Source organism: Balaenoptera borealis (genome assembly GCF_965194805.1).
Source record: "Balaenoptera borealis genome assembly, chromosome: 3".
In the NCBI taxonomy this organism is placed as follows: Eukaryota; Metazoa; Chordata; class Mammalia; order Artiodactyla; family Balaenopteridae; genus Balaenoptera; species Balaenoptera borealis.
The window spans coordinates 105,203,375-105,219,050 of record NC_138866.1 but is presented as its reverse complement, the minus strand read 5'-3'; the positions used below and the strand labels follow the sequence as shown (position 1 = coordinate 105,219,050).

Below are 15,676 nucleotides of genomic sequence, written 5' to 3'. Positions count from 1 at the left end.
CCTAGAGGTTCTAAGTGGAGTGCCACTTCGATTATAAATTGAACTAGGCATGATGGCATGCTTGTTGATGATAGTGGAACATAATTATATATTCTCTTAATTACTGTTTCTTGTCACTGTGATTATTTTATACTGGAATATTACCATATTGCAAAATTGTTACTCAAGTTCTCTTATTGAAAACATGACAGTTAAGATTTAAATTGAATTTATACTGATTGTAGATGACTGTTAACAGTATTCAACTGGAATAACGTATATTAGTTTTAAGATAATTCTGTCAGAAGGGGATTGACCAGGAAGAATTTCTTTTCTCTACTCTTAAGATGCACAATTTAAATGATTTTATTGCTGTTTATGTATAAGCCATAAAATATTTTAACATATGGAGTATGAGCTAAATGTTTATATACAGTTGCCAGAAAGGAAGGTACAAATTTTTGTAGAATACAAATACCGAAAGGACTTTAGCAATAGTTCTTTGATGGTTTGAGTAAATACTTAATCTTGAATTTCTGAATGAAAATGGGGTCAAGTTGCTTGAGCAGATTTTTCTCCTTTAAGACATCTCTAGTACTTAGGTATAGAGCACTGCATTGCCATTTTCAGAAAACAGTCCTACTTTTATATGGCCCTTTACTTTATAGAATTATTTTATGGGAGCTGGTTCCGTTCTACTACGAGGGGAAAAAAGGAAATTTATATGAGGTCTGGTGTTTGTGCTTTTACCTTTTTCTAACCAACAATTTCAGGCAATACTTACTCTTCTAAATTTTAGTTTGATTACTGAAAAACCTGTAATTAGGAACTTTAAAATGCAATTAGGAACTTTAAACTGATCCTGAAAGTCATATTACACTCTGACTTCTGGTATAGTGATAAATTTGAAGCCCCTTAAGTTGTAAGATATTCTGGTAAACTGTATGTTCATTGCAGTCTGTATTCTCTGATAGTTTCCCTTTCAGGACTCAGTAATGGTGTAGATAATCCAGTGAGATCCCTTATGATGACACTTCAGGGCTTATAAGGGTGTGAATTGGATATGGACGTTAGACAGGGTTTGATTTTGAGTAATAGGAACTTGAGTGTATGTATAGCCCTTTCATCACTCAAAGAAAGATATATACTTCAATTATAGTTGTATATGGATATATTTTTAGAAATTTTTTGCCATTTATATGACTATTTCTTTGCCATGCAGAAGGTTTGACTTATATGTAGTCATATTTATCAATCTTTAACTTCTGGCTTTTGGATTTTGAGTTACAGTTAGAAAGATTGTTCTTATTCTGTAAGATAATTAAGATGCATAATCTTATTTCTTTAGTAGATAAAGATATATATGTTTAAAATTAACTATATTCATAATTCAGTGTTAACTTGTATTCTCCTTCTAGGAATCTGTTTGTTTTCAGTGTGTGATTTCTATTATCTTAATATATATATCATTCAAACAATGAATTTTAAAATAAATGTAATCTTTTATAGATATTTTGAATAGAGTAAACCCCAGCTCATATTCGAGGGGAATAAAGAATGGTGCGCTCAGCCGAGGTACAGTATTATTGTACTATTTTTTTTTAAAAGTGAAGTATTTTGACATCATTGATTATATAGAAATATATTCAATGTGTTGTGTAATTTTAAAATACAGGTATTACTGCTGCATTCAAGCCTACAAGTCAACACTACACGAACCCAACATCAAATCCAGTGCCTGCCTCGCCAGTAAATTTTCATCCTGAATCTAGATCTTCAGATAGTTCTGTTATTGTTCAGCCTTTGTCTAAACCTGTAAGTGTTTCTGAAACTACACAGTCAGCTCAGGGATACATTGGATATTATTTATCAGTATCAACAATGCCTAGTTAAAATTCTGTACTACCATGGGTAATCATCCAATGGAATCATAATCAGCATCAGAAAATGTCACCATATCTATGATAGCTCAACTGGTACCCAAATAATAATTGCAGTAGCAAACTACTCAGCCTGTTTTTAAATCAGGTAATATGCTTAAATTAAATAGGTACAGTATTGAAAACTGTGCTATCAAAACATGAATAAAAGTATAATTAGTAATGAATATTGCATAATGGCAAACTATTTCAGATTGTAAATTGGGCCAAATGTTCTTAGTTATTAATTGGGAAAATTGCTAAGAGGCTACTGGAACTTTTTATTCTGAAAACATACCGTCATAGTTTAGTTAGTTTAAATAACTCTTAACAAAAACTAATAGTTAATATTTATTGAGTTGTTAATATGTGTAAGGCTTTGTGCTAAATGCTGTACATGAATTAATCTCATTTAATTCTTAAATGTTCCTATGAAGTAGGCACTACTATTTATCTCTGTTTTATAGTTGAGGAAACTGAGGCTCACAGTGAATTGAAATAATTAAATATTAAATTTAATAATTTAAATAATTCACTCAGGGTCACACAGCTGGCAAATGATAGATCTGGGATTTCAATCCAGACGAATCCGTAGTTTATTTGTATTTGTATATACATGCATGTGTATTGTACATAAATGTATACTTCTAAAAAAAATGGAAGCATTGCCTTAGTGTGAAAATTTTCAAAGTGTAGTCTTCAGTCCCCTGGGGTTCCCCTAAGACTCTTTTATAGGTTTTGGATCAACAGTATTGTCACAATAACACAAAGACACTATTTGCTTTTTTCACTGTGTTGACATTTGCACTGATGATGCAAAAGCAGTGGTGGGTAAACTGCTGGTTCCTTAGTATGAATAGTAGTTTTTGTATTAGTCACCACCCTGCACTCACAATAAAAATTATTCCAGTCATACTCCGTTCCCTTGATGAAGAATTAAGATGTTATTAATTTTATTAATTCTCTACCATTGAATACATGTGTCTTTTAAAATATTTTGTGTGATGAAATGGGTGGTGTGCATAAAGTATTACTGTGTCTGAGGTATGATGATTATCTTGAGGAAAAGCACTAGTGTGATTAAATTGTGAGCTAAACTACCCAGAAGACCATTTTTTACTTGAAAGGATGACTGACAAACCATGGTTTATACTACTATTAACTTAGTGGTTTAAAAACACCTACTTTTATTATCTCACAGATTTTGTGGGTCAGGAGTCAGGTCATATCTTCATAGTCCCTCAAGGCTTCATTCAAGGTGTGGGCTCTGTGCTTGCAGTCTCATCTGAAGCTCAACTGAGGAAGTATCTGCTTCCAAGTTCTCATGGTTATTGGTACCATTCGGTTCCTTAAGGGTTGTCAGATTGAGAGTCTCAGAATTTTAGTGGCTTTTGGCTGGCTCCTTGCCAGGTGGGTCTTTCCAGCATGGCTTCTTACTTCCCCAAAGCACACAAGGAAGAGAGAATCCTTAGCAGGATGGCATTACAGCCTTACGTAATATAATCACATACAAAAAATCATGTACATTCTGTCACTTTTGCTATATTCTGTCAGAAACAAGTCACATGTCTTGCCCACACTCCAAGAGAGGGAATCACGTAGGACATGAATACCAGGGCGTGGGGATCATGGAAGCTACTTTAGAGTCTGTCTGCCACACACAAGTTCTTCAGTCTTTGCTGTATGGTAGACAGTTCCTCAAAATTGAACAAAGTGCACCTGTCACTTCAAGGAAAACAACTGGTGGTATTTCTTGCCACAGATGAAATTTGAGCTATCAAGCAAAGTTAGAATTTTGAACAACTTGTATCTGCCATCATGATCTTGACAGCTTCCCAGTACGTAAAGTCTTTTCTGGTGGGTGGCGGTATTAATAAATACGATTTTTTGATATTGCGTAATTTTTCAACATTTGGAAGATCTGCGTAATTCAAAGAAACCAGTATTTTCTAAATAACTAATATATGATGTAATAAAATCATGCATGGATAAGATTCATTCAAAGTGCAAGATAAGACTAATAGATTTTAATGTAACAAAGTTCAAAAAACTCAGTGTTAAGGAGTCAGATTCCACATTGCAACAAACCTTTAAGAAAATACCAACTGTTGAGTTTTGGTATTGTATCGAAGAAATATAACCCCATTTATTCTAATTTGCTATTAAAATATTCCCTTTTTTCAACTATTAATCTTTATGAAGCCAGATTATATTCTTCAACCGAAACAACATATTTTAACAGAATGAAAGCCAAAGCAGGTATGAGAGTATAGCAGTTTTTGATTAATCTAGACATTAAAGAGACTTGCAGAAATGTAAAACATTGCCACTATTTTCACTGATTTTTTGTGTTTGCTAGATAGCCATTTTTTACAAAATGTTATTTATGTTAATCTGTAATGGATTTATTATTGTTTAAAATGAAATTAATAAATAAATATTTAAAAAATTTCTCTGTTTTAATCTCTAATATGGTAAATATCAGTAGATATAACCTACCTAAATAAAAATTCTTTTGGGTCCTCAGTAATTTTTCAATGTGTAAAGGGGTTCTGAAACCAAGGAGTTAGAGTACTAAAACAAAAAGTTACCCAAAATGTGAAGATTCTTTGCTGCTGGAATTGAATTAACTCAGTGGTTTTTTTCATGCTTCATAAGCTATTTGGCATTGGCCTTACAGAAATAGTAAATTTCCCCTAAAATGTTTGTTCTTTTTACAATAAGTGAAACAACTACCAAAGCACCTATAAATTTTCTTGCAAATATTCAAGTTCAAAACCAGAATTGAATCCAGATATTTTTGGTATGACTAATCCATTTTTCCTTCACTTTATATCGTATTACTATAAGGTAATCTACATATTTGTTACCACTAAAAATTGATATTTGAGGTGTAGCTTTCATAGAAGAATTACTAAATTTAATTTTATTTACATGAAAAGAAAAATCTATGGCTAAATAAACTCTGCCCCCACTTATATTTTGAAGAGGTCATATATCATAAAAAATAAGAGTATCTTTGGGCAAATACCGCCCCCCCCCAAATCTTTTCTGTAGTTTTAGCATTCTGAAATAATAATATTGATATGAGCCCTGGACTAGTAGTTTAAATAACTTAAGATTGAAGCAAGAGACTTGAATGCTGATCCTGCCCTGTTCTTAACTAAAGCATTGGCAAAACCTCTCTGAGCCTCATTTTCTTCATTTCTAAAATGAGAGATAATTTTACCCAGACTGCTGACTCTCAATCTTGGATCCTAAGATGGTAAGCTACCCAAAATGTAAAGATTCTTTGTTATTAGTGGAATCAAATTAACTTGGTAGGTTTCTCTTGCGTATTGTAAGCTGTTTGGCATTTGGGAGGATAGAAAACCGGAAAAAGAAACTTTATTATTTAATTCAGTTTGATAGATAAAAATCTTTCCAACATTGGACCCAGGGAGAAAAAAAAATAAAGTGAGGGGTGGTATCTTTGACGTTGTAAAAGTTAGAAACTAGAGCTTTTTCTAACTCAAAATGTTTTACTTCTATGGGCATAGTTTTAAAATCAAAACACCTCAATTGATAGTTCCAGATCTTGGGGAGTTTTTAAAAGGCGAAATTTTGTCAATTGGTCTGGGTGGATGGGTCTTGGAAATAATACACTTTAAAAAGCTCTCCAGGTGATTCTAATGTGCACAGATAAGAATGACATATTCTGGAATGAATTGAGGATGCTATGTAAGGGAATTATTTACTGTGAATTTTGGAAGCCACTGCTTTTAATAAATTATAGTTTTTCATTTTATGTCATGTTTTGTGTGTATGTGTATATTTACTTTTTCATGTAACATCTCTATACTTCAGTGTCTCTTTCAAATCTGTTTGAGGTAGTGGGGATATATTGCTATCATTTAAAAAGTCAGTGTGATATAGCTTAAGGGCATAGGCTTTGTAATTAGACCCAACTTCTAATTACAGCTCCATCAGTAATAAGGGGCTGTATTGGGAACCTTGCATAACCACACCTAACCTTAGTTTACCTACTTATAAAATGGGGTATAAGGTCTTTATTAGTACTGTTGAGACAACTACTTGATTTAATACATGCAGTGAACCGTGAAGTGCAAGTATATTTAAAATATGACTGTGGCTGTTTTTTAGGTGTGAAGGGTGAATAACTTCAAGTTCAGAAGTGACTTGCCCAAGGTTTTGTAGCTAAATAAATGTGCGGATTTTCTGGATCCCAGTCTAGCACCCATTCTACCCTTACTATTGTGTTTGATATTTTTCTGAACAGTTTTAGGAGACATTAAAATTCCATGTTGGATAATTATTTTAACCAGTTATTGTTTTGTTTTTTAAATTTTTAAAATTTATTTTTGGCTGCGTTGGGTCTTCACTGCTGCACGCGGGCTTTCTCTAGTTGTGGCGAACGGGGGCTACTCTTCGTTGCGGTGGGCAGGCTTCTCCTTGTGGTGGCTTCTCTGGTTGTGGAGCACGGGCTCTAGGGACACGGGCTTCAGTAGTTGCAGCACGCGGGCTCAGTAGTTGTGGCTCGTGGGCTCTAGAGCACAGGCTCAGTAGTTGTGGCACATGGGCTTAGTTGCTTCGCAACATGTGGGATCTTCCCAGACCAGGGATCGAACCCATGTCCCCTGCATTGGCAGGTGGATTCTCATCCACTGTGCCACTAGGGAAGTCTACCAGTTATTGTTGAATAATGTGTGCCTGCTCTCTGAAATTGTGGTGCTTACATTAGCCAGAGTTATTTCCTAGGAAAGTGTTTAACAGTATTAACTTTGTACTTCTGTTAAAGAACTGTTTTAGAAAATGTAGGTGAATATTATCCATTTTTTAAGTGTAAATATTTGAAGAAAATATTTATCTTGAAGCAAGATTGTGCTTGGTTACAATTAAGTTATATGGCATCACAGATTTTTTTTTTTTTTTAATGTTGCACATTAAGGCTCAAATGCAAGTATCTGCCTGTTAGGCCTCAAATTCTATGAGTGGCTTGGGTTACTTCGATACCCGTTTCCATAACAACCTCTATTTTTTTAAACAGCAACAATCATTTATTTAGTCACAAATCTGCAATGTGTGCAGGGTGTGGTGAGGAAGGCTTATGTCTTTTCTAAATTAAGAAAAAAATTTTTATTGAGGTGTAGTTGACATACAGCATATTTGTTTCAGATGTACAGCATGATTCAATATTTGTATATATTGGGAAATGATCACCACAGTAAGTCTAGTTAAAGTCCATCACCATACGTCGTTACAGAATTTTTTACTTGTGATGAGAAATTTTAAGATCTCTCTTAGTAACTTTCACATATGCAGTACAGTATTATTAACTTCAGTCACCATGCTGAACTTCACATCCCTATGATTTATTTATTTTATAACTGGAAGCTTATACAGTTTGACTCCCTTCTCCCATATTTTGTTTCTATAACTTCCTATAGACAAACTCATGTCAATAGAAAAGTTAGTAGTAAACCAAAATTCTTAAAACTTATTTGTCCCTTAATTTATAAGCACAAAATAAGCAAAACCTTCCTGTTTGTATTTTGAAATAATATGTGTTTTGTTGGGAAAGTTTAGAGAGAAGTGTACATACTGTATTTTGATTTTTTCCCCCTTCAAACAGTATAGATTATATCAGTCAGAACCATACTATATACACAGATGTGTATTTCTCTTTTTTCACTGAACATTCTACTAGGAATGTGTCACTGGATATTTCTCAAAAACATATTAGTGGTTGCATGGTAATCTTTTAATTTATTTAACCATTTTTCCATTGTTGGACATAAAGATTTTAATTTTTTGCTGTTAAAAATAATTCTCCAATAAACATTTTCACTTCCTTACTATAAATTTTTAAAGTGGAATAGTTGGATGAAAGGATGTGAACTAATATAAAGCCTGTGATAGCTACTGCCAAAATTTTCATGTGGAAAAGTTATACCTAAATATAGCTTCTATTTTGCCAATAGTATATGTTATCATTATTTTTTAATTGATAAATTTTATTTCAAGCTAATTTTAGACTCATAGGAAATATAATACAATATCCCTAATGCTTACATTTTACTTATCAAAACTAAATTGCAGACCTTATTTGAATTTTACCAGTTTTCCCATTAATGTCATTTTTCGTTCCCAGTATCCTATTTAGGATCACACCTTAACAGTTTGTTATTTCTTCTTAGTCTCCTCATATTTTTCTACAGTTACTTACTCTTTGTCTATTACGACCTTGATACTTTCAAGAGAAGTGGCAATTATTTTGTATTATGTAATTGCCATTGTCTTTATTTGCATTTCTTTGACTAGTAAGTTGGGAAAAAAGTTTTTTGTATGTATTGGTCATTTGTTTTTTGCTTTTGAAGTGCCTCAGTTTATGCCCTTTGCCCATTTTTCTTTTAAAGTGACTTTTTCCCTTTTGATCTTTACGTCTTGTTAAATCTTAGAGCTTTTGCTTGTTATATATTATGACTCATAGAATGGTCCAAAATCACTCTAATGAGAGCTCACTCTGTACAATGATGGTCTTTTATAAGTAGAATTGGGATCTATTTTTTTGTGTGTATCAGTATATTTAATATATAATAGTTTTGGAGTACATATATATCCCTAAATTATACTGACCACATTTTATGATTATTTATATTAATATATGTGTGTGCTAACATATAAATTTATACTACCTTATATTTGACTATATTATGATTCATTTCATACTTTTCACTCTTAATATCTTCTTGTTAACTGGGACCACACTTTCTCCTGATGGAAGGGCTGAAACTTTCCTTGAGCTCCAAGCCCTTCAGGAGTGGAGCAGGTGTCCCAGATCATTCCTATAGACAGCTTCCATTCTAAACCCTGTGTGCCTAGCTTTCTTGTTTGTTCACCCTGCTGACCTGGCTGTTTTGTATTTACCCTAAGAGGTGGGAGATTGCCTGGCCCAGCATGGCTTTCTGTAGGGTGCTGGGAAGAGGGGGGACCCATTCATTTTCTTTCATACACTTGGCTTATAAATTTTGCCAGTAAAGACGATCCCAAAACTCATATCATGTGATATGTTCATCCTTAACCCTGATGCACCGTACTGCAGATTAATTCCCAGTATGTTTGCCCTGATATTTTTATCTGTGGGGTTTATAGAGGTATAGACGCTTTTAAAATTGTAAGTATGTCAGAATATTTACATATTTTTTTCCTTGCTTTCACCCAAAGATTTTGGTAAGTTCTATTATTTGCTCTTTGATAGGAATCCTGCATTTTTATTGACTCTCTGAAGTGTATCAATCTTACTGATTTAAAATGGGTTTGTATGTTTCTTTTACCTTGAAAAAAATCAGGCTAGAATTTTCCCCCCATTTTAATTGACTAGTCAGGAACAAACCAGCTCTAAGTAATAGCTTGCTTTCAGTTTTAGTAGATGATAATTTTGGCATAATGGTAATAATTGCCTTTGTGTTTTATAACATTAGTAATGGAGTCATCAAAGGTTATCCTTATAATATTGGCATACAGTTAAATTTACCTTTATAAAAGCTTATGAAACAAAATATAATTATGTTGAATATATGTAATGTTCTTCCTTTGAAATATTTTAACAGGGTTATGTAACGAAGTCATCACGAGTTATTTCTAATAATTCTTCAGAGTTACTGTTTGACTTGACCCAGGATACAGGATTACCACTTTACCAAGGAGGACCAACACTTTCTATAGCAGGTTGGTTTTAGCACTTTTTCAAAAAATTAGAAAAAGAAACTTGATGAATATGCATATGGAATTGACTTTCTGTTTTGAAGTCCATGCCTTCAAGTTAAGTTTTTCACATATTTTAAGGTGTAGTGGCGCTAATAGTTCTCGACTGCCTTTTTTGGTGGTTTTAAATGAAATCTTATTTACTAATAGAATATTTTATTTCTTCCTGTTAATTAAGTAGGCTAACCAACTTTGACCTTGTTCGCACTTGGCATTAAACATGGGCTGAAAAAATCTTTATTTTTATTTTTTTAATTTTAATTTTATTGGAGCAGAGTTGATTTACAATGTTGTGTTAGTTTCAGGTGTACAACAAAGTGATGTTATACATATACATATATTCATTCTTTTTTAGATTCTTTTCTCATATAGGTTATCACAGAGTACTGAGTAGAGTTCCCTGTGCTATACAGTAGGTCCTTGTTGGTTTTCTATCTGATATATAATAGTGTGTGTATGTTCATCCCAAGATCCTGATTTATCCCTCCCCCACCACGTTTCCCTTTTGGTAACCATAAGTTGGTTCTCGATGTCTGTAAGTCTGTTTCTGTTTTGTAAATAAGTTCATTTGTATCATTTTTAAAAATTAGATTCCACATATGAATGATATCATATGATATTTGTTTTTGTCTGACTTACTTCACTTAGTATGATAATCTCTAGGTCCATCCATGTTGCTGCAAATGGCATTATTTCGTTCTTTTTATGGCTGAGTAATATTCCATCGGATATATGTACCACATCTTCTTTATCCATTCCTCTGTTGATGGGTTGATGGACATTTAGGTTGCTTTCATGTCTTGGCTATTGTAAATAGTGCTGCAATGAACATTGGGGTGCATGTATCTTTTCGAAGTATGGTTTTCTCCGGATATATGCCTAGGAGTGGGATTGCTGGATCATATGGTAACTCTATTTTTATTTTTTTAAGGAACCTCCATACTGTTCTCCGTAATGGTTATACCAATTTACATTCCTATCAACAGTGTAGGAGGCTTCCCTTTTCTCCACACCTCTCGGGCATTCATTGTTTGTAAACTTTTTGATGATGGCCATTCTGACCGGTGTGGGTGATACATCATTGTAGTTTTGATTTGCATTTCTCTGATAATTAGTGATGTTGAGGATCTTTTCATGTGCTTTTTAGCCATCTGTATGTCTTCTTTGGAGAAATGTCTATTTAGATCTTCTGCCCATTTTTTGATTGGGTTGTTTGGTTTTTTTTGACATAGAGTTGCGTGAGTTGTTTGTATATTTTGGCGATTAATCCCTTGTTGGTTGCTTCGTTTGCAAATATTTTCTCCCATTCTGTGGGTTGTCTTTTCATTTTGTTTATGGTTTCCTTTGCTGTGCAGAAGGTTTTAAATTTAATTAGGTCCCATTGTTTTGGTTTTTATTTTCATTACTCTAGGAGGTGGATCAAAAAAGATATTGCTGTGATTTATGTCAAAGAGTGTTCTTCCTGTTTTCCTCTAAGAGTTTTATAGTGTCTGGCCTTACATTTAGGTCTTTGATCCATTTTGAGTTTATTTTTGTGTATGATGTTAGAGAATGTTCTAATTTCATTCTTTTACATGTAGCTGTCCAGTTTTCCCAGCACCACTTATTGAAGAGTCTGTCTTTACTCCATTGTATATTCTTGCCTCCTTTGTCAGAGATTAATTGACAGTAGGTGCGTGAGTTTATTTTTGGGCTTTCTATCCTGTTCCATTGATCTATATTTCTGTTTTTGAGAAAAATCTTAAAATAATATATATAAGTTAGAGAAGTCCTCTGATACCCTAAATACTCTGTTAAAAGAAATATTTATTAGGTTCTGTGGCCACTAGTATGGAAAAGTGTATGGTTATAGTTAAATTCTCAATTAGGTTAGTGTGTTTATATTCAATAAACGATTTAGGTATAAAATATTATTACAGAGTGCTGTTATAAAGTGGCTGCACTAAATTCGTCTATAGTCATTACTCAGTAAATGCCTATTGAAGGAGTAATGAAATTTCCCTATTGAAGAAGAGTTACTTTTATTATATACTATTAACAAAGTTCTTCATTAACCTAAAATAAATTAGTGTGTTATGAAAGAATTTTATCTAATTGAAAATTCCTTGTACAGGCAGTTATGCTTTGTATACTAGCAATTTTGATATATTTCAAATACTTGACTAAATAGAGATTTGGGGGAATTTTTAGATTATTCACTAATAAATCAGTGTGGAAAATTTACCAAATGCTTCCTGATTTTTTTAATAGTATTATCAGTACCTAAAATGTTTTTCCATTTAGATAATATTTAGTTGATATTCATTTCTTTGGGTATCACCTACATATTTATAAAAAACTAGTTAGTAAAATAGGTAAGAACCAAAAGAAACAAGGAGAAAAAATAATTGTCTTAAGTCTGGTTTTACAAAACACATGAACTTTATAGAAAAAGTCTGAGTTATTGAAACTTCTTGGGACTAAGGACAGTGACTCCTGCTCTCCTTCTAAGTTTTTTTCTGCAGAGAGACTTTAGCCTGTAGATTTGAACTGCTATTCTTAAGATTTTTGTAGTCTTTAGCATGTCTTTACACTTCAGTTTTCTCATACTATTAAAATGGAGATTTTATTTTTCTTATTTAATGCAGTCATTCTCCAGACCTTCAATCAGCCATTTGTAGATATAATTTTAATTCTTACTCTATTTTAGTTAGGGCTTCTGAAGCCCAAATAAGATAAATAAAACGTGAAATGCATTATAAGCTTTAAAGGACTCTACAACAAATATTTGTTATGAATGGTAACAGGTGCAATATGTTCAGTAGCATTAACTGATCAAGGTCAAGTGATCATGGATGTTTGGAGAGAACTGGGTTTGAGTTTGATCTTGAATGAGAATAGGATTTTTACTGGCCGAGATAGAGGTGTTGAGTGTGGGCAACAATACAAGCCGAGGACAATAGAGATAAGTTAAAGGGTCAGAATTTAAAACTCTTAAATTCAGAGTAATTTTATTTCTTATGTTAAAAAAAATACTTATAATAAAAGTCTGATGTACTGTCTAGCCTGTTATATAATCAGAATATTAATGCAAAATACCAGCACTCATTAGCTTTTCAGGTAACCTCAGCATCTCACAAGAATGCTACTGTGATTACACAAAATGTTTCCCGAGTTCCCATAGTATAGCCGTCAGTAATCACATGCTTTGAAGATAGAAAAAGAAAAAATCATTTTTATGTTATCTCAAAGGATGAAACAGAGGAGCCAACTATTGTAATACTCTTATTTTCCGGGCATATTTCTCCTTATTAAAAAGCTGACAGGTAAATCTACTACAATAATTTTTTCCCCTCTGAAGTAAGTTAAGATAGAAAATATTTTATTAGTAATGATAATAGCTGTTTTTTTTATTATTGAATACTTTCTATGTGCTAGATGTTGTGTTGGTTGCATTTAAAAGTAAGTTAAGATATGAAATTTTTTTAGTAATGATAATAGCTTTCATTTATTATTGAATGCCTTCTTTGTACCAAATATTGTGTTCGGTGCTTTAAATACAGTATCATATTTGATCTTAAAAGCGCTTTGTAAAATAAGGTATTAAAACTCTTACTTTATAAAAGAACAAACTGAAGCTCTGAGAAGTTAATTACATAAGCCAAGAATACATAGCTATTATCAGTGACAGAGCCTGGATTTGAACTTACCCTGTCTGGTTTAAAAGCCTGGAATATTTCTAGTGTATTTACTGCTTCTACTTTTAGTGTACAGTTGGGAGCATTAAAATATGTTGTGCAGTTTTAAAATCCTTGTTACCCAGCCTAGTTATAGCCTAAATATCCCTATTTCCCTTGCTAATGCTCTGAATAAGGCTAAAATCCTTTAGCAAAAAGGTTATAGTTTTCAAACTAAGACTTCATTTAGGAATAAAATCCCTGTAAAAACAAAATTTTATGCAAAAGTCTAATAAATAAAATATAAAAGCAGAGTTTCTCTGTCAAACACACCCAGTGTATTCCCTATGAGGAGCCCATTAAGCTCTGGGGAAGATAATTTGAAAACCATAGTATAATACTAACTCCTTCTATTATGAACCCTTTCACATGAATGAATGAGGTTTTATCATTCAAGATTAGTAGTTTCCACTTTGTATGTAGGAATAAATGGATAATATAACCTAAAGCCATGAGTAGAACACCTCTTTGTTAGGTGGACAAAACTAACTTTTCATTGGACATTTTAAGTCGTTAAATAAACAGCTTCTAAAGTGTCTCTCTAAATTTTTGGATTTTTTTTTTTTTTTTTTTTAAACTCACTCACTTAAGCATCTAAAGTTAATTCATTTGTGGGAACCCTGGCATATTCTTTGTGCTTTAACTTTTTTTTTTTTGCTTGCTCTGCCTTCTTTCATAATAGCTGTTTATATATTTCCTTATTTGAAGTTATATTTAGTATTGTCTTACATAGAAAGGTATTTTATGAATAATTTGAATATATATAGTATGTAATAGATATTTATACAGTTTCTTTATATCCCTTAACTTTTGATCACATCAATTTTTGTCATTATTTATTGTTATTTGTATGATGTGATAATTCAATTATATTACATTTAATTTCACTCCAAAGTATTTTTACTTAGTTGTAAGCAATGTTCTAAAGTCTTTAAAAATATTTTCTCACTATTTAAATCATTATAGGTATGAATGAAAGTTCATTTTTATCAAAACGTCCTTCTACTTCTGAAGTAAACAGTGTTAATCCAAAAAAGTCTAAACCCAGTGAAGGTGTTTCTGGAACAAATTCCTCAGCTGTATTTTCTTCAGTTAAATCTCTTTCAGTGACATCTCCCCAGGCTGTGCCGTCAAAAGGTAAATATGAAATGTGGCATATAAAAAAGAAATTATAGTATTTATATATGAATTATAGAAATTGTAGTACAGACTATCAGTAGTGGTTATTGAAGGTTAAAAAGTGATGAATTTTGAATCATATATATTTTGAATTTATTTTAGGTACAAATATCTCATCAAATCAATCAAAAAATGGAACACCTTTTCCAAGAGCTTGTCCAAAGTGCAATATTCATTTCAATCTTTTGGATCCTTTGAAAAATCACATGAAGGTAAACCTTTTTCAAAATTTAATTTTAAAAAGGTTTGCAAATCCCTAAAAATATTGATTGATTTGCAGTAAATAATGATTTGTTCAGATATTTAGATAAGAAATATTCTCATATTGGTATTTACATATAAGTTAGGTAAAAGTTTATATTCATGATTGTCTTCATATAAGATTTTAAAATTTCTTCTGAATCATCAAATTTAAAAAATTAAGTTCATGTACATTATAATGTCTGATTATTGTATTCTAATTTTAAATGAAAATAATGCATTATTCAGAATATCTTATTTACTAGCTTATGCATACTTGAAACTTCTTAAAAATAGGCATTTTATTATGTATTTAATATTTCATATAAGTTAACAGTTCCTTTAGTTATCTTTTTTGTTCATACTAACATGTGCATGTCATATTACACAATGAAAATCTTAGTTTTACTTTAATTTCAACACTCAGACATAAACTCCAAATGATGGAGGATTTTATATGAAATAATTGTTTTAACTTAGTCCATAATATAGTTTGTGTAATTGTTATAAATTAATTTGAGCTTTTTATTGGTATAAGAAGTTCCTGAAATTAGATTTTAAGAAATTTTCAAAGTACAAATGAAATAGGAGGTTTAGGTAACACTTCACTTAAAATACTTTGGTAGAATCTTACAGTACCCTGCTGTGTCTATGGAAAGATAGCCTGTATTCCTCTTCTGTGCCCGGTATAAATGCAAGGAAGGGGGAAAGAGACAAGAAAAAAGGCAATGTAGATCATATGGAGAAAAGAAGGAAGGAGAAGGATGCAATGGTAAAGAAATATCTAAGGAAAAGTTTCAGGGATTGCTCACTGTTTCAGGGATTGACAAATCTGTTTTGAAATTCAGTATTTTACAAAAAAAGTAGAAAAAAATAAAG

The 15,676-nt window shown here is 32.0% G+C and overlaps 1 protein-coding gene across 19 annotated transcripts in view; it reads left to right on the top strand.

The window, feature by feature from the left end:
- The window catches only part of ZNF280D (zinc finger protein 280D), a 130,724-nt gene that overhangs the window by 25,258 nt on the left and 89,790 nt on the right, over positions 1–15,676 (top strand). For all 19 annotated transcript variants that reach the window (XR_014243403.1, XR_014243404.1, XR_014243405.1 and 16 more), the window contains 5 exons: positions 1,489–1,554; positions 1,655–1,794; positions 9,509–9,626; positions 14,345–14,515; positions 14,660–14,769. Coding sequence is in view for 4 of the 19 variants with exons in the window: in XM_082388081.1 (XP_082244207.1) it covers positions 1,489–1,554; positions 1,655–1,794; positions 9,509–9,626; positions 14,345–14,515; positions 14,660–14,769 (605 nt within the window). In the remaining 15 variants the exon portion in view is untranslated. The remainder of the gene's footprint in view (positions 1–1,488; positions 1,555–1,654; positions 1,795–9,508; positions 9,627–14,344; positions 14,516–14,659; positions 14,770–15,676) is intronic.